Source organism: Triturus cristatus, chromosome 9 (genome assembly GCF_964204655.1).
Source record: "Triturus cristatus chromosome 9, aTriCri1.1, whole genome shotgun sequence".
NCBI lineage: Eukaryota > Metazoa > Chordata > Amphibia > Caudata > Salamandridae > Triturus > Triturus cristatus.
In genome coordinates this window covers 758,511,685-758,527,318 of record NC_140592.1, presented here as the reverse complement: position 1 = coordinate 758,527,318, position 15,634 = coordinate 758,511,685, and the positions used below count along the sequence as shown (strand labels likewise).

Sequence of the window (15,634 nt, the reverse complement as noted above, 5' to 3'; positions counted from 1 at the left end):
GTACATTTTGCACCAGTCTATCTCATGCTCGGTACAGCCTGTCCTAAGCTGTAATACAGTTTTTTAAACCACAAAAGCATATTTTATACTATGTGTAATTTTTTTAATTAGCATTCATATTTACATTGCTGTTTCTAGCAGGCAGGGATGTCAGAGCACTGTAAAAATACAAGTCACTATTTCTCCATTGCACCAATCAGGACTCTTATAAGTGACCCTACATCTCGACACAAAGGAATTAGAAATTACTGCATTACTGCATTAACCACCGGAGATTCCCTACAAGAACAATGCATTTCACACAGATTAGTTAAACTTGGATTTACTTTTCATTTAACATTTGTGCATTTAATTATGTTTGCTACTACTAAGTCCTGGTTGACATGACCCCACATCGAGATCAAAGTGCTGCAGCAGTATATTGGGATTTTACGCATAAAGGCTGAAATAAATAAATGTAGAAATCAGAGGACACTTATTTATGAGAGTCAGACAAACATATACGTTTTGCCGGGTCCTGATGCCCCTTCCCCGTAGCTATGGCCCTGTTTGGGGAAAGTGCTTTTCAGCAACAAAACAAAAAACACACAAAAAAAAAATATATATATATATATATATATAAGTTGTAAGTTTATTTTATGTTATTATCACCATCGGTGCGGACATGAGACCAACGCATTTCAGCCGTAGCCTTCAACAGGGTCATAGAGTTTAGAAATGCAAACAATACCTATGAAGGGAACCACCCTCTAAAAACATCACCATTAAAAACAATGCATAGACTGTTGTTCAGTCAAGTTAATGGCACAATTCTTCCACCATGTTAAGTTTTGTCACATATATAACTAACATGATGATGTCGGTGAAATGTTATGTACATGACGCTAAAATACATTTATATTCCTTTGATCTGTAATTTAATATTTCAATCCAGGTTAAAATGAGGCTCTTTTTCTCAATCTCGGTGAAGTATGTAGTTCATATTTTTACTCTGTTTATATTCCTTGTAAAGTACACATTTTCCTCCCAGATCAGATCATAATGTCAAAACTTGAAAGTCTTAAATAGAAAAGTGCCAAAAGAAAAGTGAAGAAGTGAATAGATATGATCATATTAAAGGAGAAAAACAACAGAACGAAGGAAAAAAAGAGGGAAGAAAGGAAGTGAGAAAAGAAAGTGTAGGAGATTCAAAGGGGCTATGTATGTTCTTGTTTTATCTCATACATGAGAGCGATCTATACAGTACTGAATTCAGAATAATTTATTCTGAGTGGTAAAGTGCATATTATTTAAAATGTCACATTTTCTCCAATTTGTGCAAAGAGTTGCATACAATCTCCAAATGTCTCCAAATTAAAGTGCATCTTCATTGTAAGCAATGAGCTCTTCTGGTTTGTGCAAAGGAATGTGTACAGTACATAGATATTATTTGAAGAAAAGTGGAGGCGGCACCATGAATGAAGTCACAAATCCGTAAATGTGATCTTATTCAAAACAATCCTTTATTTATCTTCATATAAAAATAGGAGCACACAGGACAACAGCCAGCGCGTTTCGTTCCTTTTAATGGAACTTCATCAGGGCATAATGATGTAAAAATTTCAACAGAGTTTTACTAATAATATCCCAAGTAGAGATCATCCAAATCTGAACAATAATATGGGTATGATATCATTTACATATAGTATCCCTACTGTTTTTCCATTTATTTTATGTGTAACTACGAATTAGGTTATGATAAACCCCAAGTTTCAGAACCTCCTGGACTTTGCTGGGGCAGTTGCCAGTAGTTTCTGATGACTATCTCTTTGTTGGATTTTATCTTTTTCATTAGTAGATGGTATTGCAGTTCTCTAGTATTTGTTTTTTTCTTGTTTGTTTTATTGACCTCCAAGCTGAGTTTTTTAATGTCAGAGATCACATGTTCCTGAAAGATGTCAATAGCATCCCTGATGGTTATGGGATTAAAAGTTGAGCGTGGTTTAAAAGGAGTTGTTGCGATGGGCAGTGTGGTTTGAACTCTGGATGTTATTGTTCCATGACATTCATTGGCTAATTCCAGTAGAGTGTTCAAAATAGGCTCATCGAAGGGTGTAAGATCAAATGGGGGAGAGATGTTTGGAGAGCTTGCTGTGTTGTCTTTTGGTATTATATTGGTTTTCTCAAATTGGCGGAAATGTTTCTTTAATTTCAGTTTTCTCACGCTTTTGTAGATGTTGACTCTAGTTTCTGCGTAATCGAAGCATGTTGATGGGCAATATGATACTCCAAGGGTCAGAAGCCGCTTTTCCGATATATATATATATATATATATATATACCAACGCTTGTTCCCCATAAAAAACAAGCACGGCACACTCCGGAATCTTGTGAGGGCTTTATTGAGGTCAACAATTTACAATGCTGGCAGTCCATGAGAAACAGGCATATCGACATGCTGGCAGTTCGTGAAGCCATGGCATACGCGTTTCGGCGATGAGTCGCCTCGTCAGTGCCGGTGTCACCAGATCCATCGAGTGTCAGCACACAGTCCAGTCGCTGTTGCTTCTGATCCTGTTTAAAAATTTAACATGCCCCTCCTCCACATCATGTGCTGTGCAAAGCAAAGACACTCCCACAAGCAAAGGGATGCTGGGACTTGAAGTCCGAGTGGGCGAATGAATATATTTCAAAGACGCTCCAAACATCAGGTCATGCTCCCAAATTCATGAGCCCAGTCCACAAACCAGCTCGAGTGCCCGCGGGGGTGTGAAAAAGACCTCACTGGTTCCTTGCTCAGGCACATCATAATGCCTACTCTCTCCCCATTACAGCTCGTGAAGCCAGATGGCGGTATAACTGTTAGGGGGGGCGCCTTGTTTTGCCACGAAACAAAAGTTACCAAAAGTGCTGGTTTCTCCAAGGTGCTCCAAATCGGGAGGGTGTGCCGTTTTGTCCGCTTCCAGCCTGCGGACCAAACACAAAGACCAACGCTTGTTCCCCATAAAAAACAAGCACGGCACACTCCGGAATCTTGTGAGGGCTTTATTGAGGTCAACAATTTACAATGCTGGCAGTCCATGAGAAACAGGCATATCGACATGCTGGCAGTTCGTGAAGCCATGGCATACGCGTTTCGGCGATGAGTCGCCTCGTCAGTGCCGGTGTCACCAGATCCATCGAGTGTCAGCACACAGTCCAGTCGCTGTTGCTTCTGATCCTGTTTAAAAATGTAACATGCCCCTCCTCCACATCATGTGCTGTGCAAAGCAAAGACACTCCCACAAGCAAAGGGATGCTGGGACTTGAAGTCCGAGTGGGCGAATGAATATATTTCAAAGACGCTCCAAACATCAGGTGATGCTCCCAAATTCATGAGCCCAGTCCACAAACCAGCTCGAGTGCCCGCGGGGGTGTGAAAAAGACCTCACTGGTTCCTTGCTCAGGCACATCATAATGCCTCCTCTCTCCCCATTACAGCTCGTGAAGCCAGATGGCGGTACAACTGTTAGGGGGGGCGCCTTGTTTTGCCACGAAACAAAAGCTACCAAAAGTGCTGGTTTCTCCAAGGTGCTCCAAATCGGGAGGGTGTGCCGTTTTGTCCGCTTCCAGCCTGCGGACCAAACACAAAGACCAACGCTTGTTCCCCATAAAAAACAAGCACGGCACACTCCGGAATCTTGTGAGGGCTTTATTTAGGTCAACAATTTACAATGCTGGCAGTCCATGAGAAACAGGCATATCGACATGCTGGCAGTTCGTGAAGCCATGGCATACGCGTTTCGGCGATGAGTCGCCTCGTCAGTATATATATATATATATATAAAATTGATACCATGATCTTACAATGATATAATAATTACATCCGACTACACAATGTAAACGGATGATTAAAAATGGGAAAAACATTAATGTAAGTAATGACATCATGTTTTGCAGTTATAAGCAACAAAAAAGAAATTAGTAAGAAATGAATAAAGTAGATTAACAAAAAGAAATGTGGTCAAGTCCTTAACACGCATGACAAATTACAATATCTTCATATATGTACGAGGCAGATCATCATTTTCACACCACTTTTCCTTTGCTGACGAATCATTTTTTGATGCAATCATAAATCACAGGAGGGAAGGAATCCCCATCCATGCAATTTCACTGGACAGCGAACAAAACAATGTGAAACTCCAGCAGGTCCAACTCTAGGTATTTTAGCACCGTAGGCAAGGTACATTTGACGTCTTCACTGTTTCCCTTACCAGTATTCTTAATTAACAAATTATTTCCTAAAACTTTCATCTGTCATAGGTCAATAAATTAAGTACCATTACATTAGGTAATTAGGCGTAGCTAGGCCTTAGACTGCCCGTGGCGGGCCATTCGTTTGCCGCCCGCGGCGGGCGAATGTAAGATCAGGGTGGGGGCGCAGATAACACACCCAAAACTTGTGCCGCCTGGGGCGGACCACCCAGTCCTCGCTACGCCAATGACGGTTAGATTTTTAGTGCATTTGGCACGTGGGATTTAAATGACACCTTACATTCGAGCTACGTTGAACTTTTCTCTACATCAAAGATAAGTGATTGTCACAGAAAACCTCAACTTTAGCTTTGTGTGGTACTTAAGAGATCCATGTTTGCCATTTTCCTATAATAAATGCCCTGTGCATCTGAAAGACTTAACCTTGGAGAGCTGGAGAAAGCAATAGGGTTACCAGGAGACCTGGCCTCCTTTTGCTCCAGTCCCCCGGAGAAATGCCTGATGGAATAAATGGCCAGTCTGGCCCTGTCGTACAGATGCCGAGGAGGAGGACACCAGGCTTATAAAGTTAGGAGGAATTTCAGTGCTTTGTTTATGGTTTTCATAAATGTGGAGGACTTATAATGATTGCCTCAGCGACCATATTTGTGGGGAAGAGCGTCACATTGTGTTATTCTTCCCTTGGCGAAAGGCCTTACATTGCTCACCTGAACGAAGTACAACAGTCAAGAAATCACAACATTATCTGCTGTTTGATCCATATTCGCACTTAAAAAGACGATATATAAAGTAAACCGGCCACTCTCTCAGAGCAAATAGGATTGATTGCTGGAATATTAGTCTTGAAGAAGTCCCACTGTGTGAAGTGAAACATGTGCCAGCTGTGTGTTATTGCTTTGAAAAGCATCTACGCCATTTACAAAAGAAATAAAAGAACTGCATAAGAACAAAAGGAAACTTGTCTGGTATCGATTACAAACCTACAAGGGCTATTTAACACTCAGTTGTGTATGCTGATTTATTGCATTTTAGAAGTTTTCCTGGAAGCTTAAGAGTGACTAATAATAGAAACTAGCATAGTGGGTAGAGCACATCTATACAAAGGTTGCTCAGTGTAGGTTTACTATGTAAGGAACCAACACTTTGGTGTGAATGAATTTAGTTTCACTGCTACTCTGTTATTTTGGTCCCTGCCTCTTGGATTCTGGTCAAGCTCCTTCATAAACCTTTTGAGCCAAATGCTTCATATGACGTTAAGCTACATTTGTGGAAGTCTTCTTTCTTGGTGGCCAAAACATCGGCAAGATACATATGTGAGCTGAAAGCTCTTGACACTTCATAGACTTTCACAGTTTCCAAAGAGACAATCTTCAGGACTCCATCCTGATCTCTGCTTTTTCCATCTTTAGGTCTCATCCAGGTTTTATTCCAAAAGGTCTGTCAAAGTTTCATCTGAACATGGAGATTGGTCACCTGACATTTTCATTTTGCCCCCATGTGCATCTGCTGAGAAGACATTAACCAATCTGGATGTCTGGAGGCACTGTGAGAGCTTTTTCAGTAGACCTTGCACAGAGAGTATCTGGGCTCAGATTGCACTAATCAGAGATTTTAACACTGATGTCTGAGGACTTCATTTTTTTCTAGTTTTATATAGCGCAAAGTCGACCCGAAGATATTAGAGTGCTTTATATTAGCAACAGTTGCGTTACATGTGGACATATTTATTTTGTTAGGCACGGAGAGATTAAGTGATTTGCCAGAATAACAGGATGTTTAGCGTCCCTGCCGAGACTTGAACCCGGTTCCCTAGCTTCGAGGTCAACCGCTCTAGCCGTTAGGCAACATCCTGACTACTTATTAATTCTTACTACTGGTCATCAAGTACACCCTTTTAGCACTTGGTAGCAAAGTCTATCAGTCCAAAGCTTACCCAGGGAAGAGGTGTGGGGTCAAAGAATCAGAACTCAATTAACCAACTAATAGAACTCAATAGCTCAATGTCCAGTCACTGCTTAGTCTTTAAAAACGAAAAAGTACTTGACATAAATCACACACAAAGTATTATTGTATATAATGTTTAGACAGTAGCAAATTAAATTGGTCATTGCTAATAATCATCAGCAAATTCTGAGGAAGACCTGCTAAGCTGCTCCCATGGGGCACCCTCATAAAATAATCCCTGTGACACAGTTCCCATTTAGTCTCAAGGATTCCCATCAGGTAAAAATGTGGGATTCTGGAAGTCCCTCGATGTTGACTAGCTCATTCATGAATCAGTTCTGGCAATTCTCTCCTACCCATTAACGTGGACTTTAATCGTCCCTAATGAGTTCCCTTTGATACGTTCAGCAACCCGCACCTACTTTTTTCTGGCATTTCAGCCAGGCTCCACTGCTTGACAGGGTGTGTGTCACAGATTCCTTGGAGCACAGGTGGCAGGGACCACATCCTAGCTCTGCCAACTGGCTCACAAGAAGTGTCTATGATGCCACCATGGTGAAACAGCTGAGTGGAGACAGCACCAGAACCAGTCGAGGAGACTGCAGAGCAGTTGCTGTGCTTGCGGATCGGTGAAACCTACTGCTTGTCATCTTCCATGGACCCAGAGGCAATCCTCACCACCCAAACAAGCTAGCTGCCCATCCCTTGTGAGTACTTAGATCCTGATGCAGGTCTCGCCATCAATGCGGTTGTTTTCCGGCTTATCTTTTGCACGGACCATGGACTGTGGTCTGGTTTTATAGCACCTCGTGGCACTAAGGTGCCGCAATGGAACTCAGACAGACTTGAGTTCCTTAGTACCCACTGTCACACAGCGAAGACACTTTGAGGCCTCACCATCACTGAGCGGTGCAGGTCCTTCCCTAGTGTGCAGAGGATGTCTGACTCTTCCCGCCTCAGTTCCTTCTGAGCAGCATCACCTTCATGCAACGGTAACTCCAATGCCCATTCTGAGCAGTCGGTCAGCTTTTTTCTTTGAAGCAGGTACCAGGCAGACCTTCCTGGCAGTCAAACTGGAGCACAGAGTTTCCCTTCAGCCCTTCGGTGTTTAGAAAAACCTCAATCACTTTGCATCTTTTTAAAGATCTGGTGCCGTGTTTTCTTGTAAGGAACATGTAATGTACAACATTGTTCTACAGGTTTGTTTTTATTGAAAGAAATACTTCCAGACACAAACAGTGTGAACACAAAGTAAACCTTGACTGAAGATACTTTTTAAACCATAAGTTAGATGCACAGAATATAAATGGAATTTTGTACAAGAAGGCCAGTTTCCTGCTAAGTGGAACGTGGCATGGGTTTTACAAAAACTCTATTACTTTGGGATGAACAAGCACCAAAATGCTGAACCCCTATCCTCCACTGCTAGACATTTCCTTAAGGCAAGATACAATATGCATCAGATCTAATTTATGAAACTGGTTGACTGTGCAAGTACCGGTTACAGGTGGGGCTGTCCATGGAATATTGGCACAACTGGGAATCACGTTGGAAATAACACTTTAAAAACTTGATTAATTGACCCAAGAGGTTTAAATGAGAGATAATAAAATGTGTGTTTTCCTTACAAATATTAATAGATAAATGGTACTTTCAAGAAGTTTGTATACTAATTAGGATAAGAAATCAATTTAAGGTTTGTATTTCCTAGCTATTTAGCTGGTACTTTAGCAAGTTGTGTTTTGAATATATTTTCTCTCGTACATACAACTTTCAGGTATTTGGATTACTGAATGATGTTTGATCAAAATGAAATATTTTCCGTGGGCTTGTTTTCAATATATATCCATAGAAATTCCATCAATAAAGTACTTGATCGAGTCATGTTTGACAGAATGACGATGCTTAGAACTACTCTGAAAACCGAAGAGAGACCCAGCTCACTCGGGGTTGGCAGGGGGGGGGGGGGGGGGGGGGGAATGACATTCCATAGTTGGGAATGAACAGTGGGTGATGAAGATAAAAGCTACAATTGAAAAGGTAGAAAGACTCTAGCCTCTAAGTAAAGAGGAAATGACATAATGGATTCGATTGCAATGAGAAGCTTAAATCCACATTAGAATAGAGAAACAGATAACGCAGAGGTCTGCGAATGTTATATATAAGGAAAATAAAATACAAACTTTTGACTAGTAAATAAATTCCTAGATGGGAAATACTTACCCAGGAGATTGATGTACAAAGGGCAAGCACTGAACGCAGAGAGTGCATTCCCGAAATCCAAAGAAGGGCCCGGGGACAATTATGACCCTTGAGATTAGAGAGGTGAGAATACTAACGTTGGATAGAATACTCATTATGTTTTTCTTTTTTGGCGGAGACAGGGGCGGTAATAAATCACTGTAAAAGTGGTATATTGATTATCATTACAGATATTTGATACCCTTAAAAACAGTGTTTGTTCGAAATGCACTGAATGAACTAACATTGAGAAAAAAAAACTGGATGATTTTGGTAATGAAATTTGAGCCAAGGAAGATATTTACAATGAAGATTACCTTGAAAAAGAAAACAAAGATGTTTGAAAGACACCGTGACAAAATAATACTGGAAAATAAGCCATAGAGAGTGATCTCCTAATAATATGAAGATAAATAAGTATATTCAAATGGGTTTTTCAACTTTAAGAGACTTCATAATTCCTGTGTGAGGTTTCTACTACTCTCGGAGAGTTTAGAGTACAAAAGAAAGTGGAAACTACTAAAATGTATGTTCAGCAAGGCATAGCGCAGGCATTCCCAGCAGGGGTAGTTTGTTACTAGGACAATCCGGCGGGAGAGCTGCTGAGGCAGGAGTTCCATTGTGGTGTCTTCCATAGCTCTGGACTTGCAGAATATGAATGTACATCCTGGAACCCCTCTCAGATGGGAACAGGGCTCTGCAATTCATGCATTAAGTGTGTCACATGTAAATGCTTGAGTCATTGTATTTTCAAGGAGAACACCATCTAAACAACACACTGGCATTTAATGCAGCAACACAACATGCATTGCACATGTCATGATCCATATCCATGAAGCAGCAAGTTAAGAAGCCCAGGAATAGCTAATAGAACTAATTCCCCCTGAGGTGGTTGATAGACCCTCTTCTAGAGGTAGTGGTAAATGGCATGTGTGCTTGCCCTGTAAAATTAGCCGCTACTGGTTGTCTGTCTCAACACAGTCTGTTGAGTGGATAGTGGGCACACTTTCACTATGGGTGGCAGAATACTTTTGGTGTACCTCCCATCCAGCTCTACACTGTGCTCTCCTGAAGGAGAAATAATGTGCACTTCCCACTGTGAACTTGAAGATGTTGAGGTCATGGAGTGAAGCGACAAAGAAGGCTACAAAAGCAAAGATGGACAGGGAGGGACAACTTTGCAGGAGTGCAAGAACTTTCTTCTCTACACACAAAATGAAGCTCACACTCATGAGAGTCAGTCCATGCCCTCAAGTGGCAAATGTACACATAGAGCCTGCCTCTTCTTGGTCATGCACTGCTTTAGGCTCCTTACAAGGTTGTTGGGAGCTCCTCAGAAGTGAGTTGCACCATAAAGTACTCAATGCACATTGCTCACTATGTTCAGCATAGTTGTCTAAAGCAATTCAAATCGGTGCAGAGTCAAAATAAAAACATTTTAGAGTTAAACAAACACTGAAATAAACAGCCAATTCTTCATAAAGGTAAGCACAGCATTGAAGGTTGCGGTCATGACCATCCAGCATTTGTCACTATTTTAGGGAGCAAATGGGTCCCCTCAGCATCTGTCATGAAAGGAGCTAGAGAATTGCTGCTGTGTGAAGAGAAGCACAATGAGTTAGGAGGAAAGGGTTGTCTCACACAAATAACTTCCATAGATGGCCAATTGTGGTCTCATGTGGACTTATTACCGAAAAAGACTTCAGTCATTCCAAAGGCTGCTAGCAGCTCTTCAGTGCGGACAAGACCCGTTAGGGCATTTGCATTCAAAGATGTTTACCCTCATCTTAGAGTGTCCTTGGTCTACAAATGCAGTTCTGGGCTGTGGAGCTCACCACAGCAAGAAGAGAACATATGATGCATGATGCTTATTTCTGCATGCTCACAGTGTCTCAAATCACTCTCAAATGACCGAAAGGCTACATGTTAGCAGTATAAAAAATACCCGAACACAGATATTCATGACTTAAAAGAAAATTATACTTACCTGTAGCAATGGTTTTGGAGTTTGGTGATTTTTAGAGAATCACATGAAACCCACATCAATTCCCTGAGAAGTGATAGTGTACAAGTTTGAAGTTCTCATGTAATGGCTTGACAATCAGAACATTTCATACAACTGAGAGCCATTGTGTTGTTCACAATAACATCACAAGGTCTTATCAAAGACATACCTTTAAGTTGAGGGCTTCCTAGTTGTTATTCACTAATGTTAAAAGCAGTTCTTGGAGGCAATAGCTTGATGGAAGTATTAAGCTAATCATATTAAAATATAACAGACATCAAAAGTAAGGCTATAGTTATAGACGAACAACGTTTTCATCACTGAGGTGCTCCGGGCCTGGGGCTATAGGGTGTCCCTGGAGTGGGATCAGTCTGGGAAACGCTTCATGATGACACTGGTATTGATACAGTCACGGGTGAAAACATCTCAGCAATAGGGAAAGGTCTGGTAATATCCCTGCTATAATGCAAACACTGCAATTTGCCTACGATGGAGGCACATCTGTAGTATCTCTAACGTGGAACAGGTCTGTGAGGTTTTCTTGGGTTAGGGCCTTTGTAGAACGGGTCTGAAGGTATCTCCAGACTGATATGTTTCTGGGGTTTCTGTGGCAGAGACACACAGGTGGTTATCCTAACAGTGGGACGGGACTAGGGGTATCCCTTGGATGGCACACGTTTAAGGTGACCGTTAGGTTGGGTAGGAAACCGGGTGCCTGACCATCAGCTTTACAGTTTCTCTTGTCCCCTCACCCAGTTAATGTCTTGAGGTCCATGTGTTTCATAGCTGCCAATTTATAGTTTGGTTTTCTGCCTTAATTACCTATGCTACAAAACCGGTGTTCTTCCCCAAACCATCTAGTGGGATACACACTCACCTGCGTCTCTGAAGATCTTGCAGCATGTTGCAGCATCTTGTTAGGCACTGTCTTTGGGAGGTAGATACCCTCGCCCAATTCCTTCTCCTTGTGGCCTGGTGACGTCACGAAAGTTGCTGGTAGGATATTTGGAAGCTTGAATAGATTCTGTACGTCCTACAACCCAAGACCAAAGTAGTTTACGCCCTTTCCTCCTTGACTCACAAAACGGTTTGCGGATGTGGCACATCAATCAAAAAGTGGCTTAAGTCTCGTCCTCTGTATTCAGAGTGCAAGGATGTCAATGGCAATGTAAATACGGCAGATGTGACATCTGTTAACACTAACATTGTTAAAATGTGTGTGTAAGGTGACACCATTATATTGCTGGGAAAGAGAGAGATAGAAGGGTGGGTAATGACTATGGGTGTGTGGCAAGGGTTGCAAAGTTATTGTTAGATCATATGTTAGGATGTTTAGAGAGTACAGCTAAGCCGAAGGTAATATTAGCAAGATCTCTGCTTGCTTCCAATAAAGCGGCCCTTTTCACTCACACAAACGCATACTGAGAGGTCCTTCCCCCAAAGGAGGTGTGGGGTGCGGCTGACAAGAGGAAAGTAAGCAGAAGTGGAGGAGTTGGCAAGAGAACACTGACACTCAGATGAAAATACAGGTCAATTGTTCATGTTTACAGATTTAGGAAAGACCGGTATTCAAATCAGATGTGACATAAAACCCTTTCTAATGGCTATTAACATAGCAATTTCACCTATATTCGCTTTGGTAATAATTTGCAAATAGTTCTAGTATTTATTTCAAGTGATTTCTTCTTCAAAGTTTATATTTCCAAATAAAATAAAATACTAGCTTTAGCTGATATTCCCGATATTTTTACCGACCTTAACATGAAAATATCAGCCAGGCTGGTAAAATACTGGAAAGGATTTAACCCTAAGGGTTGACACATACATGATGTGGGAATAGGGAGTCACTGTCCTCATAAAAAAAAACAGCCATTTGATTTCGTTTTGCTGTTCTGCAGGGGCCAAACGCTGGAACGTTAATCAAAATTTGTGTATAATTCTCAGTATTCTTTAGTAACATGGAAGGTATACCTCTGTTTGCTTTAATAATCATTTAGAAATAATTTTGTCAGTTTTCAAATATTTTTAAGTGATTTATACATGTCTTCGTTGTTTTCGGTATGTATTTCAAAAAGGAAAAAATACTGAATTTTATTGTTTTTCCCAATTTTTTTACCAGCCAGTTGACAGACATAACTGGGAAATGAATTTTAGACAAGATGCGAAGCTGAAAGGGAGGAAGGCTGAGAGAGGAGAGGAGGTTGGCTGACTAAATCGAATGAGGTAGCTAACAGAATGTGAAAATGAGAGAAAACGGGGAAAAGATCAACAGAAGGTGGAGACGGGGAGCAGGAGCTTATTGTGTTTAAAAATGTATCTTTAAGCACAGTCCTTCTGTGAAAAACTGGCCTGGTATATGATGTCCACTAATTAAAGTGGGCACCTTGCACCAGTCCAGACAACCTTTATGGTGATTTAAGAGGTCTCAGACGCCCTTAGAAAGCTATCCAAGTGGTAGCTGTGGAGAGCAGCCTTCAGGCTTAGTCTTGAAGGAGTGTAAAGCAGCTTGTTTTACCAGAATGCAATCTTATAGTATAGATTAAATGAAAAGGAGAACCACACAGTAGTTATAAAAATATGTATTTATTATATAACACTATCTAGTACGTTACAGTATCTCCTACACGGAGATAGACACAAAGCACACAATACTTCAGCAAAGAAATGACAGTAAATAGCACTAATACACAGTGGGCCCCAGGGGGGGACCAAACCATATACTAAGTGGTATAAGAACCACGACTCGAGACAGGACAATGTCGAGAGGATCTGGAACTGCTGGGACGCCAAGGAACCACCCAAGGTGAGTAGATAGAGAACCCACGGAGTGCGTGTGCACATGACCGTGTGCTCTGTACAAGTCTATGTGTAAGTCGCGGTTGGAATTTTAAAGATTAGGGACCCTTCCCAGTGGACCTCGAAGAAACCCCGTGGAAGACAGAAGGTTGGAGAGCCATCTCACCCGTAGATACCGAAGTACCCAAGTTACCTATCCCAGGGGAGCCGGGTGCATAGGTGTGAAGTGGCGTCTGAAACCGCTGTCGAACCCAATGGAGGACTTCGAGAAAGTGCCGCTGCTGGAAGAGGAGAAAGTGTCTGCTGAAATCCAAATGTGGATTCTTGTCGAAGAGTACCTGAAAGCAGAGGGGACAGAGTCTGTGTCACTTGAGAGTGACCAGGGGCTCGGTAGACGAATGCCCACCGATGTCGGTGCTTCAGGATAGTTGACGGTGATCTTGACTCTGCAGCTGCGGGGACCAGGCAACACTGAGGATGACCAGGAGCCGGATGCGAGCTGTCCTACGAAGGATATCGAGTGCTGAGGGGTTGGTGTCCGGCGGGAGCACCAACAAGCCTTGGCAAAAGCAACTCAATCAGGAAGTCAAGGAAGTGTACGGTTCGGACCTGCAAGGTCCAGGAGACTCACCACACACAGGGGAGTCCGGGCGAGCCAGGAGCAACCAGGGGAGCCCAAGAAAAGCAAAGTTGACCCTCAATTGGACCCACAGGACAGAGGCACAGGAGTCACAAGAGGACCTCAAGCGACTTTACAAAACAACAGGCCACGGAGCACTCGGTGTGAGGTGGGCGAAGATCTATGTAGAAAAAGTTGCCAGAGGTTGGGGCTACTCGGAGCCCAATACACTTGTCAAGGAATTGCCAACAAGCACATGCACTTGCAAATAAACATGGTGCACAGGGGTTCGGGTATTGCAGCCCCCATGAGGGATACTGGCCTCAAACTCGGTGAGAGGGCAACTTGGGCCTCAAGAGACATAGAAACTCAACTCCTGTGTGACTGGACCCTTCGGAGTCCGTAGGAGCTCAGGATCAGCAGACCAGTCAGCAGTGTTGAGGTGCCTGAGAATGCAGGAGAGTGACTCCTTCACTCCCAGGGGGATTATCATCAGTTGTCTTTGATGCTCCACAGGTCCTGCATGGAACCTTTATGATGCACAGGCACAGACGATGCAGCAGACTGAGAGAGAGACAAAGTCGGGCCCAAAAAAAGTCCAGCGAAGTCCAGAGTGCCCAGACGGTCAAAGTGCAGTGCTTTCAGGGTTGGAAACATTCAGACTCTCCCAGGGGAGAGTCTGGACAGAGGGGATGTTACTCCCATGTCCTTTGTCCAGCTTTGCACCAGAGCAGGAGCCAATGGCTCCCAGGACTGGTTTGAACTGGACTATGCATAGGGACACCAAATGTGCCCCTCATGCAGACTTTCAGGCGCTGACAAGCGCACCCACCCAGCCTCAATGCACTAAATCCTGTCTGGGAGGTGGTCACACCTCCCTGTGACAGGACGCCTATTGTCCTGCCTTCCCCCTCCTCGAGCTTGGTTCAGCAGCAGGAGGGCAGAAATGTGTATCTGGTTGGCAGCAACCATTTTGTGCTGTCTGGGACTAGAAAGCTCGTACCGGGAACATCAGGAGCCCCACAAAGGACGCTTCTGATGGGTGGAATCATACCTCCCACACTGGTTACCGGTGTGGGGGAATGATTTCAACATGTTTGACACCAAACACAATAGGGTTAGTTGCAACTGTTTTTGAGGTGGTCATCATGCAGTCGCATAATGCCCCTCTATAGTAGTATATGGCTGCTGCACTGACAACCCGGGAGAATGAACTCCAAAGGCTGCAGGGGTGTCCTCTCACTTAGAACCAAGCACCCTGCCTTCAAGATTGTTAAGGCCTGCTATAGGGGGGACTTATAGGTTTTAAGTGCAGTGACCCTTAGATATAGTAAACCAATATCTTTAGTAAGTGGTGCATGCACCAACTTACACAGGGTGCGATGGCAGGCTTGTAGTTCCATTTTGAATGGTCTCTCATGGGTGGCATAATACATTCTGCAGCCCATGGGAGACCTCTGGGGTACCTATGCCCTGGGTACATGGGTACCATATACTAGAGACTAATAAGGGTACCCTAATATCCAATCTGGGATTGTACCTATGTACTAACATAACAGTTTTAGGGAGAAAGCAGATAGACTGGGATCCTGATTAGAAGGATCCCAGTCAGACTTGTCAAAAACAGCATCACATCAAGCAAAAAGTGGGGGTTACCATAAGAAGCAGATCCTACTTTCCTACACCTTCCTATCCCAAATCTTTTTCCCTTTTGTGCAGCGGCGGCCCCTCCTTTAAGGCGGGGGAGCACCACACCCCGCCACCACCGTCAAATGAAACGAGAATAAAACGGGT

At 42.9% G+C, this 15,634-nt stretch overlaps 1 protein-coding gene across 1 annotated transcript in view; it reads right to left on the bottom strand.

Annotated features, from left to right (window-relative positions):
• Positions 1-15,634, bottom strand: part of LOC146798781 (uncharacterized) — a 113,291-nt gene that overhangs the window by 54,312 nt on the left and 43,345 nt on the right. The window contains exon 5 of the mRNA XM_085627777.1: positions 11,303-11,458. Coding sequence (XP_085483903.1) covers positions 11,303-11,458 — 156 coding nt within the window. The remainder of the gene's footprint in view (positions 1-11,302; positions 11,459-15,634) is intronic.